The sequence below is a fragment of the Notothenia rossii genome, assembly GCF_949606895.1.
Source record: "Notothenia rossii genome assembly, chromosome: 9".
Lineage (NCBI taxonomy): Eukaryota > Metazoa > Chordata > Actinopteri > Perciformes > Nototheniidae > Notothenia > Notothenia rossii.
This window is the reverse complement of record NC_136907.1, coordinates 57,625,247-57,646,569: the sequence shown is the minus strand read 5'-3', so window position 1 is coordinate 57,646,569 and position 21,323 is coordinate 57,625,247. Positions and strand designations below refer to the sequence as shown.

Sequence of the window (21,323 nt, the reverse complement as noted above, 5' to 3'; positions counted from 1 at the left end):
TGACTAAACAGCACATTGGAGGTTGTCTCTCAGCTTTATAACTAAGAGTGAACAATGGAGCTTGAGTGAAAACGGGGACATCCACACCACTCATACTCTTTTAGTAAAGTTTTGGCCAAAATGAACCAAATTCAACAGCTGACAGAAGGCTTTCATACGAGTCCGTCAACACTAATGTTTTTTGAACCGTTTCCTTATATCTCCTATTCTTTTTCTAGAGAGGTGCAACTACTGAAATGGTGGATTGAGGTAAAGTGCTTTTCAGGTCTATTAACCATCAAAACAGCACACAGTAATGTTACCGGCACATCAGTAGCAACACAATAAACTCTACCTGAAGGCCCAAACAGGACTTTGGCAGCACTCTAAAATGAATGAATATGTAAAAAATAAAAAAAGGGGTTGTTTTCATTCTTCACTTTTCGTATCTTTCGGTCTATACCTACAAAAAATCTGTCTGATGTTTGCGTTCTTCTTTAAGTTCAAGATCAAGGCGGACACAAACATGTAATTGTACCCGCCCACCCAAACATAAACACACATACACACATAAGTGGTGCTTTATGCATATGATAGAATGAACACATTTATACTTGAATCAATAAAGGGAATCAGCTTTCAGGCATTCAATATTTGACACACCCACACACACTCAAAACAGAAAACATACAAGCATGCTTCAGAACACCAGGACCGGAAAAAACATCACCACACATACAATTACAGACGACAGGAGCAGTGACTATAAGACATAAAAAAATAAACATAAAGAAAAAGAGCAGAAACACACACACACACAAAAACATACACAAAAAACAGAGCCAGGGCTTAGAATAGTTGCGGCCCCGGAGAGATACAGTAGTGGCACATCACAGTGGATCAAACTCAACCCGAGGCCTAAGGGTGTGATGCTTTTCAGGGCACACACACACAATGTACACATTCAACAGAGATTGGATGAACTCCAACATGCTGAAAATACAGTTGACATGTTGTGCAATACCGTAAAACTGAATTTAATAGCTCAGGATTTATTTGCCTCAATCACTGAAACAACCGGTGTATAGTTGAGACAGCGCTCTCTAAGGGACTGGCCGTTAACTCCTTTTGCTCAAAAGATGGAAAATAAGATCAAGTTGTTTATTCAAACAAATATAATTAGACTATGCAATACCGTATTATTTCCGAATCATCAATTTGATACTCGTCTGAAATGGTTAACAATGCTGGTACAATGACATCCAGCATACGGACACACTTTTCTTTATCCTCTTAAAAGAAACATGTCCATCAACAAACCTTTTTGACATAACAAAAAGGAAAAAGGTTTAAGAACTGACCTAAAGAAAGAAGGAACATTATCATTTTGTAGCCAGCAAGGTAATGAAAACAAGCAGACCCAACAATATGGTGCGGTGAAAACATTGTTATGTCAGTTAAAGTGCCACACAGTGAGCAAAATATTTAACAAGACACTATTAACAAATTAGCTTATTTTTCATGACACTTCTTTCAAATTTTATGGATCGTCTGAGCCTTACAGTACGCACTTCAGAAATATAATTAATTAAAGAATGGAAAAATATTAAGGTTTTATGGCCGCTTCAGAGGTAGGGGGTCAAAACCATACAAGTACATTTGAATAAATTCTGCGTTGGTCCTTGGTTGTTTATGGTTTCCATATAATTAATGAAATGTGGAGAATCTAACTTATCTATTCTATGTGAGGCTAGCTATTGACAAAAGTTATCCGCTAACTAATACGAACTCCATTTCATTAGTCGATAAAGTACCCACATGTGGCGACTAAAAGGGAATCCGCGTCAGTTTTTATTGACATTTTACAGTATGTTATGGGATAATATTAAACAACATTTTAAAGCAGACTAGAACTATAGAATAATTGTCCTAAAGGCGCATTGGAACTTGGAATTGCAGAGACGGCCTGTCTTCTCTACTGTGTGCGTTCTGCCCCAGAAAGCTGTACTATAACGGTTCATTCATTCACTAACACTAGCCTGGAGCTGATCTACTTTTCACTCAGCATCTCACTCTCAGTGTGTGTGTCTGTGTGTGTGTGTGTGTGTGTGTGTGTGTGTGTGTGTGTGTGTGTGTGTGTGTGTGTGTGTGTGTGTGTGTGTGTGTGTGTGTGTGTGTGTGTGTGTGTGTGTGTGTGTGTGTGTGTGTGTGTGTGTTTGTCTAGTTCCAGGGCAAAACGAACAGAGGAGGATATGCTGCTCCCAGTCCCAAACACTGTGTGACAACATCACAGCAGGATGAGCAAATACCACAGAGCCATCTGTGAACTTCAGGCCAAAGTGTTCACTCCGGCAATGTTTGCACCGTGTTTAGTGTCGGAGTTAAGAAAACAATATGAAACATATTTGGATGACCCCGCTGATCTAGTTGGTGTTTAGATTGGATCCCTATATCTAAGGTCTTTGCAAAGCTTGTCATTCATGACATTATTTCTGCAAATGTAAAATGTTTTAAATACTGTTTCACTTGTTTTATGAAAAAGGAAGAACAAGGCAGATCACATTACTGGTCAAAATCTTCAAACTAGTTATGACATGTTAAATAATACCATCTTGCTCATCAAGGTTTCCCAGTTTCATTTTTTAACTTAATTTGTGGCTCGTCTAATTGCTATAAACAAGACCGTTTTTTGCTTAACTGAACAATCTTCCTTACAGTTTTTCTCAATCGCTAAACCCACTATTTAGAATCAAAATTCCTTTCATCAAACACAGCACAGCCATCGAAACAGAAAACCATTTCTCTACAACAGTATACCATTTATCATTGATATCACACAAAATGCAGATGCTAAGCAGTGTTTTGCAAAACAGATCACACAATTCTCTAACTGAAGTTACAATTCTCTACACAAAGATCAAAAATCTTTTGTGTAACTCATGTCTACAAAACAAAAATAATCTTCTCACAGTGGATAACACTTCCTCATAAACTTAGACCATAGCTACACTAATTGACACTTGATGTGCAAAATATTAACACTTGTTATCAGTCAATCACCCCATTGAAAAAGGTAACTCCATGGAATGTACTGTATACCTTACAGTAATGATGTTACATTGAAAACATTTACATGATAGAATTTGCATGACTGTACTTAAAATATTTTTTTAAATGGTGCCGGTAAAGCTATAATAGTGTTGATATGACTTGCATAGCTCTTTGAGATGTTCATATGGGGAGGATTAGCTATAGCTGATACAACATTTTTACAGTCAGTAATTGTGGTCTTTTCCTTTTTGCACATTGAGAAATGTTTTTTTTTGTATTGGGGTGAATTGAGTACTTCACTTCCATCTAAATGAATTGCTCACAGCTGACATCAATGAATTTCCTATAGTAATTGTAATTAGTGAGAATCCTATAAAAGACCTCCCTCACTTCAGTAAGATGTTTGTCAAGGGGGATGTCGACACGCAAGGAGATATTTCCCACGCTGCCTTGCAAGGGAAGACATACGCTGTGACGTAGATGAGGCTATGTGGCCAGACAGACGGTAAAGAGCAGATCAGTAAAGCTATATAGATCTCATTCTCTGCTTTACTGCTGATTTACATCATTTTTTTTCCAGTGTATTGCTATTCATCTTTTGTTTCTGTTACGGTGCTCTACTGAAAATGAGACATAAAAACAATGACATAGTTACAGTAACACACTGTTTTTCCTATATGTAAGTTTGTTTCTCCCAACTTGTCAGTTTTCCGTTATGAAAACACATTTGTCTCATTAGAGGACAATTTGTTCTGTTTCGATCGACTTATTCTTTTTTGTGACCAGTATTTTCAGTTTTGGTCATGTAAGTGCATTTTGCAAAAGATATTCAGAGTTATGGCAAGTGTGTTCCTGTTTAGATGGCTATGTTCTTGTTTTGAAGAAATGAATTTTGATTCTAAATAGTTGGTTTAGCAATTGAGAAAAACTGTAACCCTTTTATATCCCGCAGATAGCTCCAATCTTAAAAAATCAATATGTAACAAAGCGCTGGTTTCCTTGACAAAATGCAACAGGATTACTCCATTGGTTTTCTGGATTAACCTCTGTGGCAATCAAACGCTTATGCTACTTACACATTTTTGCATTTATGATTTTTGCAGATAAATTGCAAAGGGTCTAAGTAAATTGCTAACGTCAGTGTAAAAGAAAACCACAGTTGCTTAGATTAACCGTAAAGTAAATAAAGTAGTTGAGTTTGGCATTTGGCGAGATGCTGTTATATGTCCTTGATAACCTCTTAAATCTAAACTTGTGAGCAAACACCTTATTGACGACACATAAAGACCTCAAACCAGTGGGGTAGGTCCACAAACCAAACCTTATGTCACGGCACAAAATGCGAACATCTCTTGAGCTTGTGTTAACCACAGACGAGATGAGGGCATTGGAAGTGCAAAAATGCCAACTCATTTCAGGGTTTAAGGACTCATTCCTGTATATGTAAGTTTCCATATGCCTGTGTGTGTTGCGCTTGTGTGTCTTCGAAATCCCCCAAGAGAGCCTAATGTTTAATTTGGCGACTCAGTGGACTGGGACAAAGTACTGACAAACTGTCAATCCACTCTTTGTTCCCAGGCAGCCAGGTGGGCTATCTCGTATCACCACTTGTCTAGGAGTGTGTGTGTGTGTGTGTGTGTGTGTGTGTGTGTGTGTGTGTGTGTGTGTGTGTGTGTGTGTGTGTGTGTGTGTGTGTGTGTGTGTGTGTGTGTGTGTGTCATCATCCTGTCACCCACAATCAAAACATTTACACCACAATAGCAGATGCAGGCAAACCAACAATTAAACCCTGTACACAAATAAACTATTTATGAATTATGTATTGAGGAAGCGTGCACGGCGAGGCGCTGTAATTTGTTGATCACCGCTTTATCAGGCTGAAAGGATTTCCTATGAGTCAGGGTTTTTGTGGAATAGAGCAATTTGAAACCAGAGATCTACTGTAACTGTCTGTTTTGTGTCGGATATATTGTTTGGTTTGTGTGTGTACTTTTGCACCGCTGTGGACTCTTGGGGGGGAATGGAGATGCGTCTGATGACTCATTCGCAGAGACAGACAGGTAGGGTAAACCTGCAGAGTAGACTGACAGGAGAAGAAGAAAGGAGGCAGGAATAAAGGGAAATAAATTAACAACGGTGCTGACTCACTGCATTAAGCTTTCAGCGGGAGATCCAACCACATTAGGGGGCTGATTAACAACGAAACATTACAGTCAATTCAAGGTAAATTCAAATGGAATTGTAACGAAGGTGGCTTCGTCACTGTTGACTGACGGCTTCGGGCTTTGTATATTGCACATGTGTTTTATTTTGAAAAGTGTTCCCTTTCCCCATGTCTGATGCTGTTGATTGTGTGCACCTGGTGCCCTGTGTTGTCTCCTCCCCCCTCACCTGTGTCTTGTTGGGTTAATTAGTGTGGGTATTTAGGCTCTGTGTTTCCTGTTTTGTTGGGTGGTGTGTGAGATCCTTATGGCTGCAGGATGTGTTCAGGGAGAACAGCAGGATTGAGGCTGTGAACTATGTGTCTATGATTTTAATAAATGCCCACACCGGGTTGTATTTGGGACGTTTTGCCTTTGCCTCCTCGCTTGGTCGGGCCGCTCAATGTTCAGCTTCACAGGAATACAATACAAAAGACCCTAACGAGTGTTGTATTTGTTAGTATCACAAAGCAAACTGATCTCACACCAGCAGCACTGCAGATCTTTCACAAGTCCAGCTGATGGATACAGTAATTACCACAGGAGCTGATTAACGATGGACAACGCTGTTCAAACTCAACGGTCTATGTAATTGATTGCATGATTTATCTCTCCCTCACTCACTCTGGCCGTTTCTCAATCTCGAGGAAACTGGCTTCCAAAGATGCTACGTCATCGAGTACCGCCGAAGGACGGTTCCAATCTCCAGCATACTTGGAATTCCACAGAGGCCGCGTCCTTGGTTTGGCGGTAATTTCGAGGCTGCACATGGGTAGACTTCGCGTCCATAAAATCCCCACAATGCTTTGCGCATGGACCAATTTCCCCAAATCTGTGGCGGAAAATGTAAGGCGGGGCCTCTCATATGAAGCAGACCTGCACACTTGCTAGCCTGTTCCACTCTTTGTTTTCCGAATGCCAGGAAGGATTCTTGCCTAGCTTCTGAAGCAAGTTACTCATGACATGTGCTACCAAGCAAGCATACTCGACATTGAGAAACGGCCTCTGTGTCATCTGTTCTTTACTTACAGCAGCTTGTAAATAAAGTTTTCTGTATAATATAAGTCTGTATCAGTGACGTGCGGTGAGGTTCATGGCTGGTGAGGCACTGACTCTTTCAGAGTCAGATTTACAAATATTATATTTTGACCTTAATCGAAATATTCGGCTATTTTCAAAAGCTTTTTTAGTCTGATGCTTCAATTCATTTTAAACAGACCGTTCAACAAGAGGATACCCAACATCTAAATATTGGATTGTTCTTTCTTAGTAAGATCCCATTTTCATTACAATTGTGGTCTTACCTTGACTTGAAGATGAAGTCCATGCTATCCCTCTGGACAACAATCTCTATTACTTTTTTGTAAAAGTCCTCCTTATCTTCCTGTAATTTGAAAAGTCTAGCTTGTTGTTTGTGTCTACCGTCTCTGCGTAGAATAACAGTAGCAACAAGAACCTGTGGGCTCATGTGCGCCCCCTTCAGTGCGGCAGAGGTTATGGCTGCCTCCCCTGGTGCTTTTTTCATTGCCGTTGTATGATGAGACCAGCGAGCCTAAATATCATATATGTGAAATAAGTTATTTAGAGACTATGGATGGCGAGGATAAATGTAATAAAGGGATCTACAAACATTACATTGGTGACATACAGTGAGATGGTAACAGGCATGCGCTTAGTGCCCGCGCTCCAGCCAGTTTCTGTGGGCGGACGCATTCTGAGGTGAGGCAGAGCTCATCTGTGCCTCACCTCACCCCACAGTAACTGGGCTTGAGCGCGCTCACAAATTAAGTGCCCGCGTTAAATTATTGCCCGCGCTCCAGCAAATTACTGTGGGCTTACGAGAAGCAGAGCTCGTCCCTGCCTCACTTCTCATCGCTACCCGTAGTTGTAGTGGAGCTCGGCAAATTTGCTGATTTTGACTTTAAAAAGCGATTGGAATCATACATAAAGCACATTTACAACACAGATCAGTGGAGACATTTGATTATTATTATTACTATTTCGTTTTTCTTTAGTTGTTTTTCCGTTACATTGGAGTATGACAGGGGAGGCTCTGCCTCCCCTGCCTCCCCTGACAGCACGTCGCTGGTCTGTATGCTCTACTTAAGCAATAGCTCACGACAGGCCGTGGTATATGCTCATTATATCACAGCTAAGGGGCGTGGTTCGGCCCGACGCGAAGCGGAGGGTCGACAACCCCCTTAGCTGTGATATAATGAGCATATATCACGGCCTGAAATGAGCTATTGCTTTTATAAAACGGTTACCAAGTGTGGCAATATGAAAGAAAAATACACACTCTAATTTAAATAGTTTTTATTTGTAAATAATGATGTTCAAAATGAAATAGTTCCTCCGTTGCCTTCTGCACAAAACATAGTGCAAGGTGGTTGCTATGCAACAACACTAACAGCAAGCGAACATATTAGACAGAGAGCGTTGATCCATTATTTGGCTGTTTATTTACATTAATGTGTATGTTGCTGTTTATTGTGCATCCACTGAAAAACTGTCCAGCATCAGCAACATGGCTTACGTGGTCACTTGTATATGTTGAGGTTGTTCGAGGCTGTTGCTTGGTGTGGCGAGAATATTGCTCCACTTTCTCCGGTCCCCGAGATTAGGCTTCCAGTAGCTCTGGAGAGAGCTTTCGCACCTGTGGCCACTAACGGTCATAATTTCTCTGCTTTGTTTCAAGACCCGCATCAGAAAGCTTTTGAATGGTGGTACTTTTCCAGTTGGTTTACCTGCTCTTCACGTAGCTCTGCATGTCGTAGTTTAGGTGCTTTTTTTTCTGGAGATAGGCACTGCTCAATCCACTCATCCATACTATAGTAAGACCCCCCCGGAGGTCGAAATTAATCTTAAATGTTTCCATTTTATGCTTTGTAAGTTTGTTTCGTAACGGAAGAAATTTAAATATATTTATAAAACTGACAAGTCAAATCAAGCAATCTGATTGGTCGATAGCGTTTTTGCGGACCTCTTTGATTACAGATTTGAAAACATCGTTGCTTGCTTTAAAAGTAGCACAATTCATTATGTTAAACCTTCAAAAGTATCTAGATATCCCTGCCCTAATACCAAAGGAACTGCACACTGAATATGTTTTGCCGTTTGATGTCTATGTCCAGACCGCTGCGTAAAAAAGGAGGGCTTCTGCCCCGTTACTTCTCCGCTGCTTTCTTGTTCCAGTATGAAAAGCAAACTGCAAAAGCCCAACGGTATACTGTTTTTCTCAGAGGCGGAGGGATACTGACTTGTTGTGAAAAGTAACTTACAATTCTACCCGTGGTATACGCTCAGTATATCACGGCTAAGAACCAATCAGATTGCTCTATTTGACTTGTCCGTTTTATAATGTGATATATAGCTATGTATTGTATGTGGTGATTAAAGAGGACATATTATGTTCTTTTTTAGGTTCTTTTTTTTTTGCATCTGCTGTTTACATGCTTTATGTTTCTCATACTGCCTGTGCTGCAGCACCTCTTTTCACCCTCTGTCTGAAACCAGAGCCCAGTCTGCCCAGTCTCCGCAAATGAGCCGCTGACGTCACTCCGTCTTCTTCTGCTCCGGGTTTACTGGCAGGCTGCAAACAACTTCACAGCGTATACTGCCGCCGGAAGTCCCCGGCCGGAAGTCCCCAGAGTTGGGGACTGGCTTCAGTAGAAGCTGCTGGGACTCCCAGCAGCTTCTACTGAAGCCTTCCGAGTAAATTGCCAGAACGCCGACACCTCCTCATCTCCACCCCTCCCATGTTTTTGTTTGTGTTGCCATAAGTTATTCTCTCTCCGTTGGTAAGCGGGGCTAATGCTAATAATGCAAATGCCAGCAAATGCAAATGCCAGCAAATACAATGGCGGCTTCACAAAACTTTTCAGAGTTTTACAGGACGTGGTTTGCAAACCGCCCAGCCAATAGAAATTGGTACTTTTTCCTCCCCAGGAAAGTACCACCTCTCTAGCAGGCACTAAAAATGGGGGTAAAAGTTCCCGGCACTAAGTACTCTTTTTGGTTTGAACGCAAAATAAGAGGTACTAACGGAACCAAACGGGAAAAGTACTCCGGTGTGAACGCGCCTAATGGGATTTTAGCCTCTGACCATTTATGTAAAATAACACCTATAACACACAGTAGAAAAAGGAAAACCCAAAAAAGCATAATAAAGCCCTTACTATTAATTATGATTTTATACTTCAAGTTTGTCTTTTTCTTAGATGCAAATACTTAATCTCAATAGGGTTTTTGCCATTTTTAAGTTGCAATAATGTATTATTCTATATCAAGCATGTTCAAAAAGTTGTGTTAGAGTTTTGCTTTATCTACAGTTTAGAAGTTTTACAGTTTGATCTCAAGGGAGAAGTGTTGAACATTATTAGTTGATATTATATATTCAATATTTACACTACATTTTCAGAGCGACTCTTAGCTTGGTTCCTTTTGTAGACTTGAAATACTTAAGACGGCCTCAAGGTAGCTGAATTGAACAGAACAAAGGTCGGCACACATGCATATTAAGAGTTTTTTACAACATTTTACTTTTACCCTATAAAATGTGTGTGTGTGCGTGTGCGTGTGCGTGTGCGTGTGTGTGTGTGTGTGTGTGTGTGCGTGTGTGCGTGTGTGCGTGTGTGTGTGTGTGTGTGTGTGCGTGTGTGCGTGTGTGTGTGTGTGTGTGTGTGTGTGTGTGTGTGTGTGTGTGTGTGTGTGTGTGTGTGTGTGTGTGTGTGTGTGTGTGTTATGGCATGGCTGACTGACTGGCCCACTGAGGCTGGTAGAGATGAACGAAAGGTCGGGAGATGTCACGCGGAGCTGAGAAGCACAGCACACGGAGTCCATCTCAACCCTGTGACTGAGTATGGATCAGAGGTTCTCGCTGTGCTTATGAGCATGAAATAAAATGAGGTATTTTATGATCGTGTCGGATCCAGTCTAGCACAAATCCTAGTTTGGGCTAGCGAGGAACATTTCCAAAAATGATTGGCAGCCTGAAGGAGAAAATGTGTTGGAGTGCATAAGTGCCTGTGTCCACAGTAACGCGCCTTGATTTGCCAGACTATGTGGCTTGACAAATCAGCTATATTATGTTTTTTTTACTACATTATGTTATCTTTTTCAGGATAAAGGGATCATTAGGGGGCCAGCTGCAGACAGTAAAAATGACCACACAGCTTTCATCTATGTGCCCATGCTGATTTATATCTCTACATTGAGTCCATCCATTACATTTTAATCCATCTGAGACAGTTCAGGGTTAGGTCACCTTTTGCTGGATTAGAAAAGCACAGAGATAATTGAAAAAAAAGATGCAAAAAACCTTGACATACTTGGATGTAAGAGTGAAATACAGGATGGTTATGCTGGGCAATTTAAGCAAAAATTATATTTGATTCAAAAGACGTATTCAACCTTTCTTTGAAAAGACCCACCCATCCGCCCATACAGGATCACATGTCTACAGTTTTATTTGCTCAGAATGTATTCATTCAATGTTTCTCCAATTTAAACAGTAGCATTTTCTCTGTGCTGTAGCAAATGCTATGTTGTCTTTGTGTGGAAAAAGCCAGAAGTGTGTGTGTGCTGTGGTAATTCCTTCTCCTCGCTTACACAGTTGTTTGTTTCCTCCACTTTTCGCACCGAAAAAGGAAAGTACCCATTGTACAAGATAACGTGATAATTGCATAAACAAGTATATGTTTTTGATTTAATGATATCCAAAAATGTCCATATATATGACATGATACATTTCTCTACCACTAAAATCAGACAGGAAGTAGCAACAAAACAACAATGACAAACTACGAAAATATACATGTACTTGTTCGAGACAAATAAGAACATCTATACCAAATACTCAACACACCGTGCCAACATTAACACTGGGCAAGCTCCACGACTAACTTCACAAAGCACCTTCAGATATCACCAGGAAAGACAGACAATGGAGACAAATGAATGACCAGAAAATCAACAGATAGAAAAATTGATGGAGGGATGGTTGGATAGCCAAAGGACAGAATGAGGAATGTTTATACAAAAAAGAAACAGAAACGATATTTCTTTAAATGGCAAATAAGTCATTATTTACTTTGTTACTTAAGACTGATTTTATTTTTTAAAGAATGCAACTTGTCTCTAATTGTTTTCAGTTAAAGCATGTAATTTAATGTTATGTATATTGATGTCGTTTTATTTTAATTTTATTGCCAGTAATCCAATTTAGAATCTTTATAACGCCATGTAAAATGGGTGACGATACATATGGGAACTGTCATGAGGTCATTAACATCTGACATTGGTGTCATATAGAGAAGATGGAAAGAGTCAGTGAATGAGACAGGTTAGATAGATAGATAGACAGAATGTATGTGTATAAAGAAATAGTTGGATTACTTTGTCATTCTTTGCTCGGCTTGATTTTGATTCCACACAAGGAATTCTGGGTCGTACCTATCGAGGGGGGACAGGCAGAGAGAAACAAGAGAGGTATATGTTGGCTGTCTGGCAAGAAATTATTCAATAACCGTCATAAAAGTAATGATCAGTAAATATAAATCAATATATAGCCACTACACTATCTTTCTCTCTCAACATTTGGTTATCAGGCAATGGTGGAGGAGGTGGGCCGGTGAGGCGCATGCATTTAGAGCGGGTGGTGAGGAGATGGTGGGTATGTTAGTTAAAGAGAGGGTCCTAGGATACAAACAGACCATTTTAGAGCCAATTATCAAAATACCTTTAATGCTATTAATGCTAATCGCTCAGACATGTCATACTGTTTTGAGCAATACATCAAGTTACTATGAGATTGGCATGTTTGCAACCGTGCTGGTGACTATAGATGACAAAACCCTTAAAGTGTATTTTATAAAAAAAAAAAATTGTCATTGAAAATGACTAGCTTTATCTCAGAAAAGCACGGCTGAACGACTAAGCTAAATGGTGAGTAAATTACAAGCTAAGCTGTTACGCCTGTAGGGTAAATTTAGACAGGATACAAAATATCTACATTTGCTATATTTTGAAAATCAACTGAGAATTATCTATGAAATGGTTGGTTACCTGAACATGTTTGTATTTAAAAAATGATCACTAATGTCATATTAAGGTCATTTGTTAATTGTCAGTAAAAGTTCAGTTTTCTTAATCTGCTTTTGTTTTTGATATATCACACACCCATAAATTACACATAGATCATGCCTAAGGCATGCAGGCATAATCTAATATGAATATGGTGTTAGTGTTAAGAACTACATTGACCAATTGGTAAATATCTGTTTGTTTAGAGGTTGGTTGTAGTCTTTTTTCTTTTTGTCACAAATCCTATAATAAGACCAAAACCAACAATTGATTTAATTGACAAGTATTTATTTTATAATCCAAACTGATATAGCTTGTTACCACAACAGTACAGAGGAGGTTTTGAGTAGTTTGCCAGGTGTTTATATTTCTCTCTGTCTGTCTGTGGACAGAATTTGTCTCCGGGACCCTATCATGGTTTGAGTTTGAAATGGGCGTAGTCCAAGCATGGTGGATGAAGGGACCATTGGCTGGCACTTAATGCCAGTGCACTAACTTGGTGTCAAAAAAACTTTACAAGTGTGTAGTTGAGAGACAAATGAAAGCCCAGTTCGAACATGGGTGTGCTCCGAGCTAGGGCCTGGAAGTAAAATGCCCTCCTGCTTTAAGTAGAGCAATGTTTTTGTTGAACTTTTTCAATCATATAGCCATGATAAACAATTTTTTCCACCAAGGACAATCTCAAAACAATATTGATAGGGAAAAAGGGGTATAAGTACGCCCATTTGAGATGGACTGGAATAGAGTACCAAGTGGGCAATAACTTTTAACTTAAAATAGTCCCCAAAAAACTGCTATGATTGAATTATACATTACGTAGGAATACATGGTATAAGGTCTGATAAAGACATAGGAAAGCCAGAATATTGAAAGATGGACTCACATAACATCGTTAGTTTTGGTCTCTTGAAACTGTTACATTTGACTAATGCAGAAACCCAATGTTCATATATAAGTTAATATATATATATATATATATGTTTTAATCTCGAGGGACCCTCCCTTCAACATAATATGGACAAGTAGCATATTTTCATTCCTACAGTGGAAGCACTGCATGTTATGGAGGTAAAGCACAATGGCATGCATCATAAATCAGTCCTTTGAATGTAGCAGTGCAGATGTGTTGATGCTGGAAGCTACACAACAATGATGCTGAAGCTCAAGATTGAACAAACAGACAATGTGGGTGCAATGTGCACAGAGAAATAAACACTTGGACAATGGGTGAAGGAAAGAGCCATGGCAACTACAACAAAGTCACCTATCCTAATGACACAGAAACATTTCTTTAAGCTTCCAAATGTGACCATATAATAAGCCGTTCAGCACAAAGTGACTTCGTCCTTTGAAATATGACATTTTAGAAAAAAAAAAATGTCTGCTTAAACCTGAGCTGAAATATCACAAAGAGAGACACTTCAACTTTAATTAGGCTGCTTATATCTGTGACAGCATGTCTGTGCAGTCATAGGACAGAAAAAAAAGACTAAGAAAGAAAAATCCATGACACAATTGGAATAGTTTATCAAACTTGATTATAACTAGGACAAAAGAATGATACAAAATCTACTAAAGCGGCTCTGTATACATCTCTCTGTTGCTCTTTTTTCGTCTATCTGTCACTGTCTCTCTTTCTTTCTTTCCCTCATTCTCAAACACCCACTTTCGTTCTCTTGGTCTCAAAGCAGACTCCATGCACTTCCCGCATTAACGGTGTCTGCCTAATACACAGAACGTTACTGATTGCACTGAGACACTCCACTCCAAACTTTTAAATTGGACCAAAAGGTGTGCGCAGGAATTTGTACGGCAGTGTGAACAAACCCCGACACCAGTTAAACTAGAGAGGACAGTGAAAGATGTGGCGTGATGTGTGCCTTATACTAAAGCCCAGATTCAACCAGCCTTTTACCGGAATGGACCGTCAAATTCAGACAGTCAATTATCTGTTGAAGTGTTACAAACTGCAGTCACCATGCTACAAATTTAAACTTTGACACTCTTCAATTATAAAGCTTAATGTGTATATAATTATGTTTAAACCGGTGAATCTGGCCCTCAGTAAGTTCAGTGAAAGTGGAAAGGGAGCGGAACAAACGGGCTTCATCATCAAGTCAGAGCTGATTGGACATTTGTCTTTTTGTTCTCACCTTGGGTCCTTCTGGATGCTGTCCACCGATGGAGACCGGCCTAGGGTGGCCTCAGGGGCGAGTGCTGGGCCCGACTTGCTGTAAGGCGATTCGGTGGATGGGCAGAACTGCAGAGTGCGGTACGGGTTTCCATAGTCAGCAGCCCCACCTCCTGCGGCAAAGCTGCCTCTCTGAAAGGTTCCCGCGGCGCTCTGGCTTCCTGTTCGCTGCAAGGGGATTGGGTCGACACCAGGGGAAGACGGGGCTAAAGCAGGAAGTGGAGAGTAGGGAAAGATCAGATAGTTGAGGACATCTTGGTACAATTGGTTTGCCACTGGGTTTGATGTAGTCGAGGATTGGCGGGGTGAGGGGGAAAAAAGAAATCGGAAAACAAGTGCCACCACAAGGATGCAAGTACAAAACGACACAATGAGAAAAAGCAACAACACAAATGAAAAATAACAGAAAAGAAAAAAAGTGAGGAATCTAAATAATAAAAAGAACTCGAACGTAAACACAAATGTCAAACTACAGTGACAACTTAAAGCAACATTATATACCTAATAAAACTTAAAAACAGATTAAATTGTCAAAACATTTTGATGCTACACTGACTTTCTTTGATCAATGAGGTTTCCTGATAGTTTCCGGACAGAAGGCTTTAGTTGTTGCTAATTGCTAATAGCTGCTAACAGTAGCTGTAATAAGCTAGTGTTAGCTTGATGAGGGAAGTCGCCAGGAATTGGAGCACTGAGCCCTATTGTGTTAACAACGATTGCTAAGGAGATCTCTAGACCAGTGGTTCTCAACCGGTCAGGCCTCGGGACCCACTTTTTCCTTTGTCAATAAATCGCGACCCGAAATTTTGAACCACTCAAATCTATTCAAGAAAAAATTGCGCTGTAATATATACGCCTTTCAGCATACAATATTAATTAAAGTGAAGTACAGTGCATATATCCCTTATATCCCTTCACAGAACTAAAGAATGCTTTTAAAACAGGTTTAATGAGATGATGGAATCAAAGCTGAACTGTAACACAAAAAGGCACACATGCTGAAAACCCATCCCCAGCAGGGGGTCTGGGGGATTTTTTGAAATACTAACATATAAACTACGTATTCTGGTACGCAGCGTACCAGAATACTTCTGTTGTGTTCTTCTCAGAGCGTACCGTACGCTCTGAGAAGAAAATAAATAAATCTATTACTACCCGACATTTTAATAATATTTGATGCCATTGTTTGTTTTTCACTTTGTTCTGACGGCTGAACTTGCTGCTCCACACAGAGAGGAGTAAAGAGGAGGTAGTCTGTGTGAATTACTTTAAATTGTGGGTAAGGTTAGATAGCTCCCATTGTTTCTGTGACCTGTCAATCATCAAACCGGGGGTCATATTTAATTATGTGTTCATTTTTATCTGAAGTTGTACCCATGGATGTATAAAGAAGAGTGTTGTGTGTAACGCGTTACAAAAGTAACAGAGTTACAGGAATGTATTACTTTTTGCTGTAACGAAGTAATGTAACGCATTACTAATGAAATGTGGGTAATATACTACCCGTTACAATTCTCAGCAACGCAGTTGCAACTAATTTTAACCCGAAATGAAATGGTGTTTTGTTTTTTAAGAATTCACTAACATCGCGAGACATTCCGACACCAGAGAAAAATTGAGTCGGTAGATCAGTAATGCTGCGTTCACACCGGACGAGATGCGATTTTTTGGGGCGGCGCGATTACATGTAAAGTCAATGCAGAGATGCGGACAAATGCGAAATTCGCTCCGACGGCGCGCACGAAGCGGTGGACGCGGTGCGAATCACGCGACTGAGGCGATTGAAGGGGGCCGCGTCGAGCGTCAAATTCACGTGACGCGTTCTCTCGAAAGCCAATCAGCGTTGGGATTCCCTCTGACGTCCCTCTGAAATCCTGCTGTTGATCAGTTGTAAAGATGGAAGTGATGATTGTTGTGGCTGTGAGGGGGTTCCCGGAGATTTACGATACAATGGCGTATATCTACCGGGACCGCAACAAAAAGGAGCTGGCTTGGTGGAGAATAAGAACCCAGAAACGACGGCGTTTGTTGCTACGTTTGTAGGACTTCCACAGAAGGTAGAAAGCAGCAATAGTTGTTATATCCTCCATAGTCAAGGACAGAAATAACCACAACGATTTTGCATGGAAGTGCAAACAACCTCAACTGTCCATCAACGGCGCGGCGCGTCAACGGTATGTCTGTTTTGATTGATGCGATAAAACAAACTGCAAGCCGCGGTGAAACTTGAGCGATTGGAGCGAGGCGAATATTCACATCGCGTCTGGTGTGAATGCAGCATTAGCCTGGTGTTTACGTAATCAGCCGCGGCGATCCGGTGGACTGGCCATCTGTGTGTTCTGGAGAATCACAGAACGGCCGGTCGTCAGCGGCACCGGCCTTATTTTTTTTATACGCCATCATGTAAGTTGCACTGACAGGCGACAGAGGTCCACAGTTTCCCCGCAGCGAGGCTCCCCCCGCCCTCCTGTAGACAGTCCACGACCCCAGTCACTTCATAACACCAAAGATGGATCGCGGTAAACGCTCTAAAGTCTGGCTCTACTACACTAAAAAAGAAAAAGACAAGGCACAGTGCAATGCCTGTAGCAAGTTAATAGCTTGCCACAGGCATAGCTCAGTTAAAACTAGAGAATGCAATTCCTGAAGAAATTGCTAGTGGAAATGATTTATGCTGAAAATCTGATGCTAAACTGCTATGCTGAAATGTAGAAGAAAGTGAAGAATTTAGATTGAAATTATACATGAACACTGGGGGCTTGAGTGTGTGATGAGAGAAGAAAAGAAAGTAAAAAGGCTTGGAAAAGCAGCAGAATATTTGAACTGCAAACTTTTGAACTAACTTGATTGTGAATGATCTGTCGCCATGCCAACGGCATTTGATGGCATCCCATAATACGCTTAGATGCGTTGATGGCTGCATTGTTACCAAACCTGTGAAGTTTTGGGCCATTTGGAGCATTTTCACTGAAGTTATGAGAAAACCATGTTTCATGGCATTGTGTTGCCTTGATCGCCCTCTCTCTCTTCTCTTGATCACCCTCTCACTATTCTCTTGATCACCCTCTCTCTCTTCTCTTGATCTTCCCTTTCTCTCTCCTCTTGATCGCCCTCTCTCTCTTCTCTTGATCGCCCTCTCACAGGAGAACACTTCCCTGTAGGGTTCCTGCCATGTCTCCACTTTAGTTTGACTCTCTCTTCTCTTGATCGCCCTCTCTCTTCTCTTGATTGCCCTCTCTCTTCTCTTGATCTCCCTCTCACTCTACTCTTGATCACCCTCTCACTCTTCTCTTGATTGCCCTCTCTCTTCTCTTGATCACCCTCTCACTCTTCTATCACCCTCTCTCTCTTCTCTTGATCACCCTCTCACTCTTCTATCACCATCTCTCTCTTCTCTTAATTGCCCTCTCTCTCTTCTCTTGATCTCCCTCTCTCTCTCCTCTTGATCACCCTCTCTCTCTTCTCTTGATCGCCCTCTCACTCTTCTATCTTTTCTCTTGATATTCGCATCAAACGGCATATGTTGACACCCCATAATTGACGTAGAGCTGTTGAGGGCAGGACCATTAACAATTATCTGAAGTCTGCTGCTCTGAGCATGTCAGTTGGAGTTATGTTATCATCGTGTTCCATGACACAGGTGTTTATATTTGAGCTAACGACGTGTCATCAGTGATGCAGTAATCAGTGAGAGGAGAGCATTTGCATTGTTCTGAATGAGAGATAAACCTGTTACATGTGAACGTTTTGTTGAAGAACCGTAACAGATATCGGTGAAATTTCAAAGCGTGAAGCATCTCAAGGACCTTGAGTATCTGAAGTGTGCTTTTTGTGTACTTTCGGGTCAATAATGTGGCCTTTTTGGCAGATTAACTAAAGGTGTGGGCTGCTGCTGTGAGGAAATATCAGCCTGAAATTACAATGGGTTTTAATGGAGACATGTTGAAAGTTTTTGTCATTTTGTTTAATTATCTTTGCTTTGCTTTTCAAGCTATGAGATGTTTTCCTACATTTGTCATGAAAAATTATGTCTCAGGAATGTAGGGTTTGGGAATTATGGCAGTTAAAAAAAATATATGAAGGCAAATTTCAAGATTTCCTACACTCTAGCTGTGACATCACGCACTCTAGTTAATGTTAAAATCTGAAGAAAGCCTCTGTACCAAGGTCTGAACAATGTTTAATATCTCTAAAAGTAAGAATCAGATTTAAAAGTTGTGTTACACAAATAATGTCAGAAAGATCTGTAACATTTTAAAGTTGGAATGAAGTTTCTGAGTGAAAGTATGAAGGAACAGTTAGCAGTTGAAGTCGCATAAAGATTTGTTGAAGTCTGAAGAATTTCTCCATTGACTTCAATGGTTAAAAATGGATGAATTATGGATGTATCTCTGGAATTATGAAAGTTATGAATGATTAAAGTAATAGCCATCGATTCCCGACCGAGCTGAACGTTTTGATGTTTGAACGGAGTTTCTGCGATGTTCAATGCGGGAGGAGAAGACTGGCAAAATAATGGGCGGAATAATAAGAATAAAGAATTTTGTGCGTAGAAGAACAGATAGTTGGAATGCTGTTAACAGCATTCCCACTAAATAAAGCATGTATTTTTTTTATTTGTAAAAATGTTAGTTAATAAAGCTTAAAAGAATAAAGATAAATGTGTTATCCAAACGTTTGACTTCTTTCTTTTATTATTTTGGAATCGAAACGGGGATTCGATAAGAACCGGAATCGATAAGCAGAATCGGAATCGGAATCGATAAGCAGAATCGGAATCGGAATCGATAAATTTCAGACGATACCCATCTCTACTGTAGATAGGAGTAGTGGCAGAAATAGACTGTGAGCCCCCTGACCTCTTATTATTTGCATTTAATTTCTGCTTTAGTGGTGCCAAGAAATATATTTATACAAAATCAAATTACCTAAAAGTAATTAGCACACAGTGAGGGTTTGGGGCTTCAGGGCAGTGGCCCAGTTTGCCCAGGTGGTAGTCTAGTCAGATTCAGACGGAGAAAGGAATTGTCTTCTTGTTAAAAGTGGATCAGAAACCATTTGGGCATGATAGTACCACCAGCTTGTGCTGTGGGGGGTGAACTGGGTCAGTCTGTGTGTGTATCTGTGCACGCATGGGCGTAATTTCCACTGGGGACAGGGGGACATGTCCCCCCCACTTTTCAAAATCCAGTTTGTGTCCCCCCCACTTTTCATGTGGTTTTTTTTTTTTTTTACGCAAGTAAAAGTGTCATGGAGGAGCGTCTGTGTGTGTGTGGCAGGAGCGCATTTTGTGTGAGAGAGAGAGACAGAGAGAGACAGAAAAGTTACGGGGGTTGTTGTTAGCATCTGGTGCTAGCTCGGAGCTAACGGAGATTAGAAGCTGTTTCAACAATAAGGAGAGGGAGAGTCCTCTCCTGTCGGACTGAGAGGCTGAGGTAACATCAGCTCAGGGAGGTAAAGGACTCGCTGAGTGATTATATTGTAAACTTTAGTCTAAGTTATCTCAGTGGGTCTCAAACGGTTTGGTCTAAACAAATATGTCCATCTATTTAATATAGTTGTTCAAAATAAGTAAAACAATTATTCCAATGTCATTAAAGAATTAAAAACACAGTTTGAAAGGGGAGTGATTAGTAAAATATGCATAAATAAAAAGAAAGAATGCAGACTAGCTAAGATAAAGATAGGAGAGAGGAGTATATCAATGATGTGTTATTGGTTGTGAGAATATTTTAATGGTTTTTGGAGTATTGAAATATATACAAGTCTGTTTCATATGAGTGTTGAGAGCTGTATCCATAAATCTCTTAATTTGTGCACCAGATTGATGCATTTAACTTCAATTTAAAGAAAAAAATCTTACCGGGGGTGCATGCCCCCGGACCCCCCTATAGGATGTGAGATCATCACAAATAAAACAGGTTCATGGATAGATAAGTTTGCACACTCATTATATACACTACACATTTTTCTTGGATTAGTTAACACCATAGTCCCTAATATATATGTGTAGAAAGACAGGAAATGGAATTAAATCGAGAACAATGTTTCATTGCGGAGACACCCTGTTTTGTGTCCCCCCCACTTCTCAAACCAAAGTTACACCCTTGTGTGCATGTGTGTATTTTGGTGTGTGTGTGTGTGTGTGTGTGTGTGTGTGTGTGTGTTTGTGTGTGTGTGTGTGTGTGTGTGTGTGTGTGTGTGTGTGTGTGTGTGTGTGTGTGTGTGTGTGTGTGTGTGTGTGTGTGTGTGTGTGTGTGTGCGTGTGTGTGTGTGTGTATGTGTGTGTGTGTGTGTGTGTGTGTGTGTGTGTGTGTGTGTGTGTGTGTTTGTGTGGTGAGCCAGCACAACCTCAAATCCTTTAATCAAAAAAGTGAATCTCAATTATTTTGGAACCTAACCTTGTGTTGTGCCGTCGGCAACTGTGTTAAATGATTTGGCAAGATTGTACTGTCACGAATGTACAAGGAGGAGTGGACCCAAAAGCACGAATGCAGACACAGGATTCAAGTATCAAAAATACTCTTTACTTGAAAAGTAGTATAGTACAAAAATATAATGAATACCAAAAGCACAGGATGGACAGATCCAGAAAAATACATGCAAAGATAAATCTACACTAACGCTTACCTTACAAAATACCTAGAAAAATACTATTACCTGATCTTACCTGACTATAACTATATATGTGAACAATGACCGTAACGATAACTAGAAGAATTTGGATAACGCTGGAGAGTTTGGCAAAAGACACAAGACAATCTGGCAACAAACAAAGGGAGACAGGACACTAGAGGTAAGTGGACACAGGTGGAAAC

General features: G+C 40.4%; 1 protein-coding gene across 1 annotated transcript in view; it reads right to left on the bottom strand.

The window, feature by feature from the left end:
* The window catches only part of LOC307019916 (catenin delta-2-like), a 195,494-nt gene that overhangs the window by 47,776 nt on the left and 126,395 nt on the right, over window positions 1-21,323 (bottom strand). The window contains exons 9-10 of the mRNA XM_079651016.1: window positions 14,468-15,006; window positions 11,628-11,684 (exon numbers count right to left, since the gene is read on the bottom strand). Coding sequence (XP_079507142.1) covers window positions 11,628-11,684; window positions 14,468-15,006 — 596 coding nt within the window. The remainder of the gene's footprint in view (window positions 1-11,627; window positions 11,685-14,467; window positions 15,007-21,323) is intronic.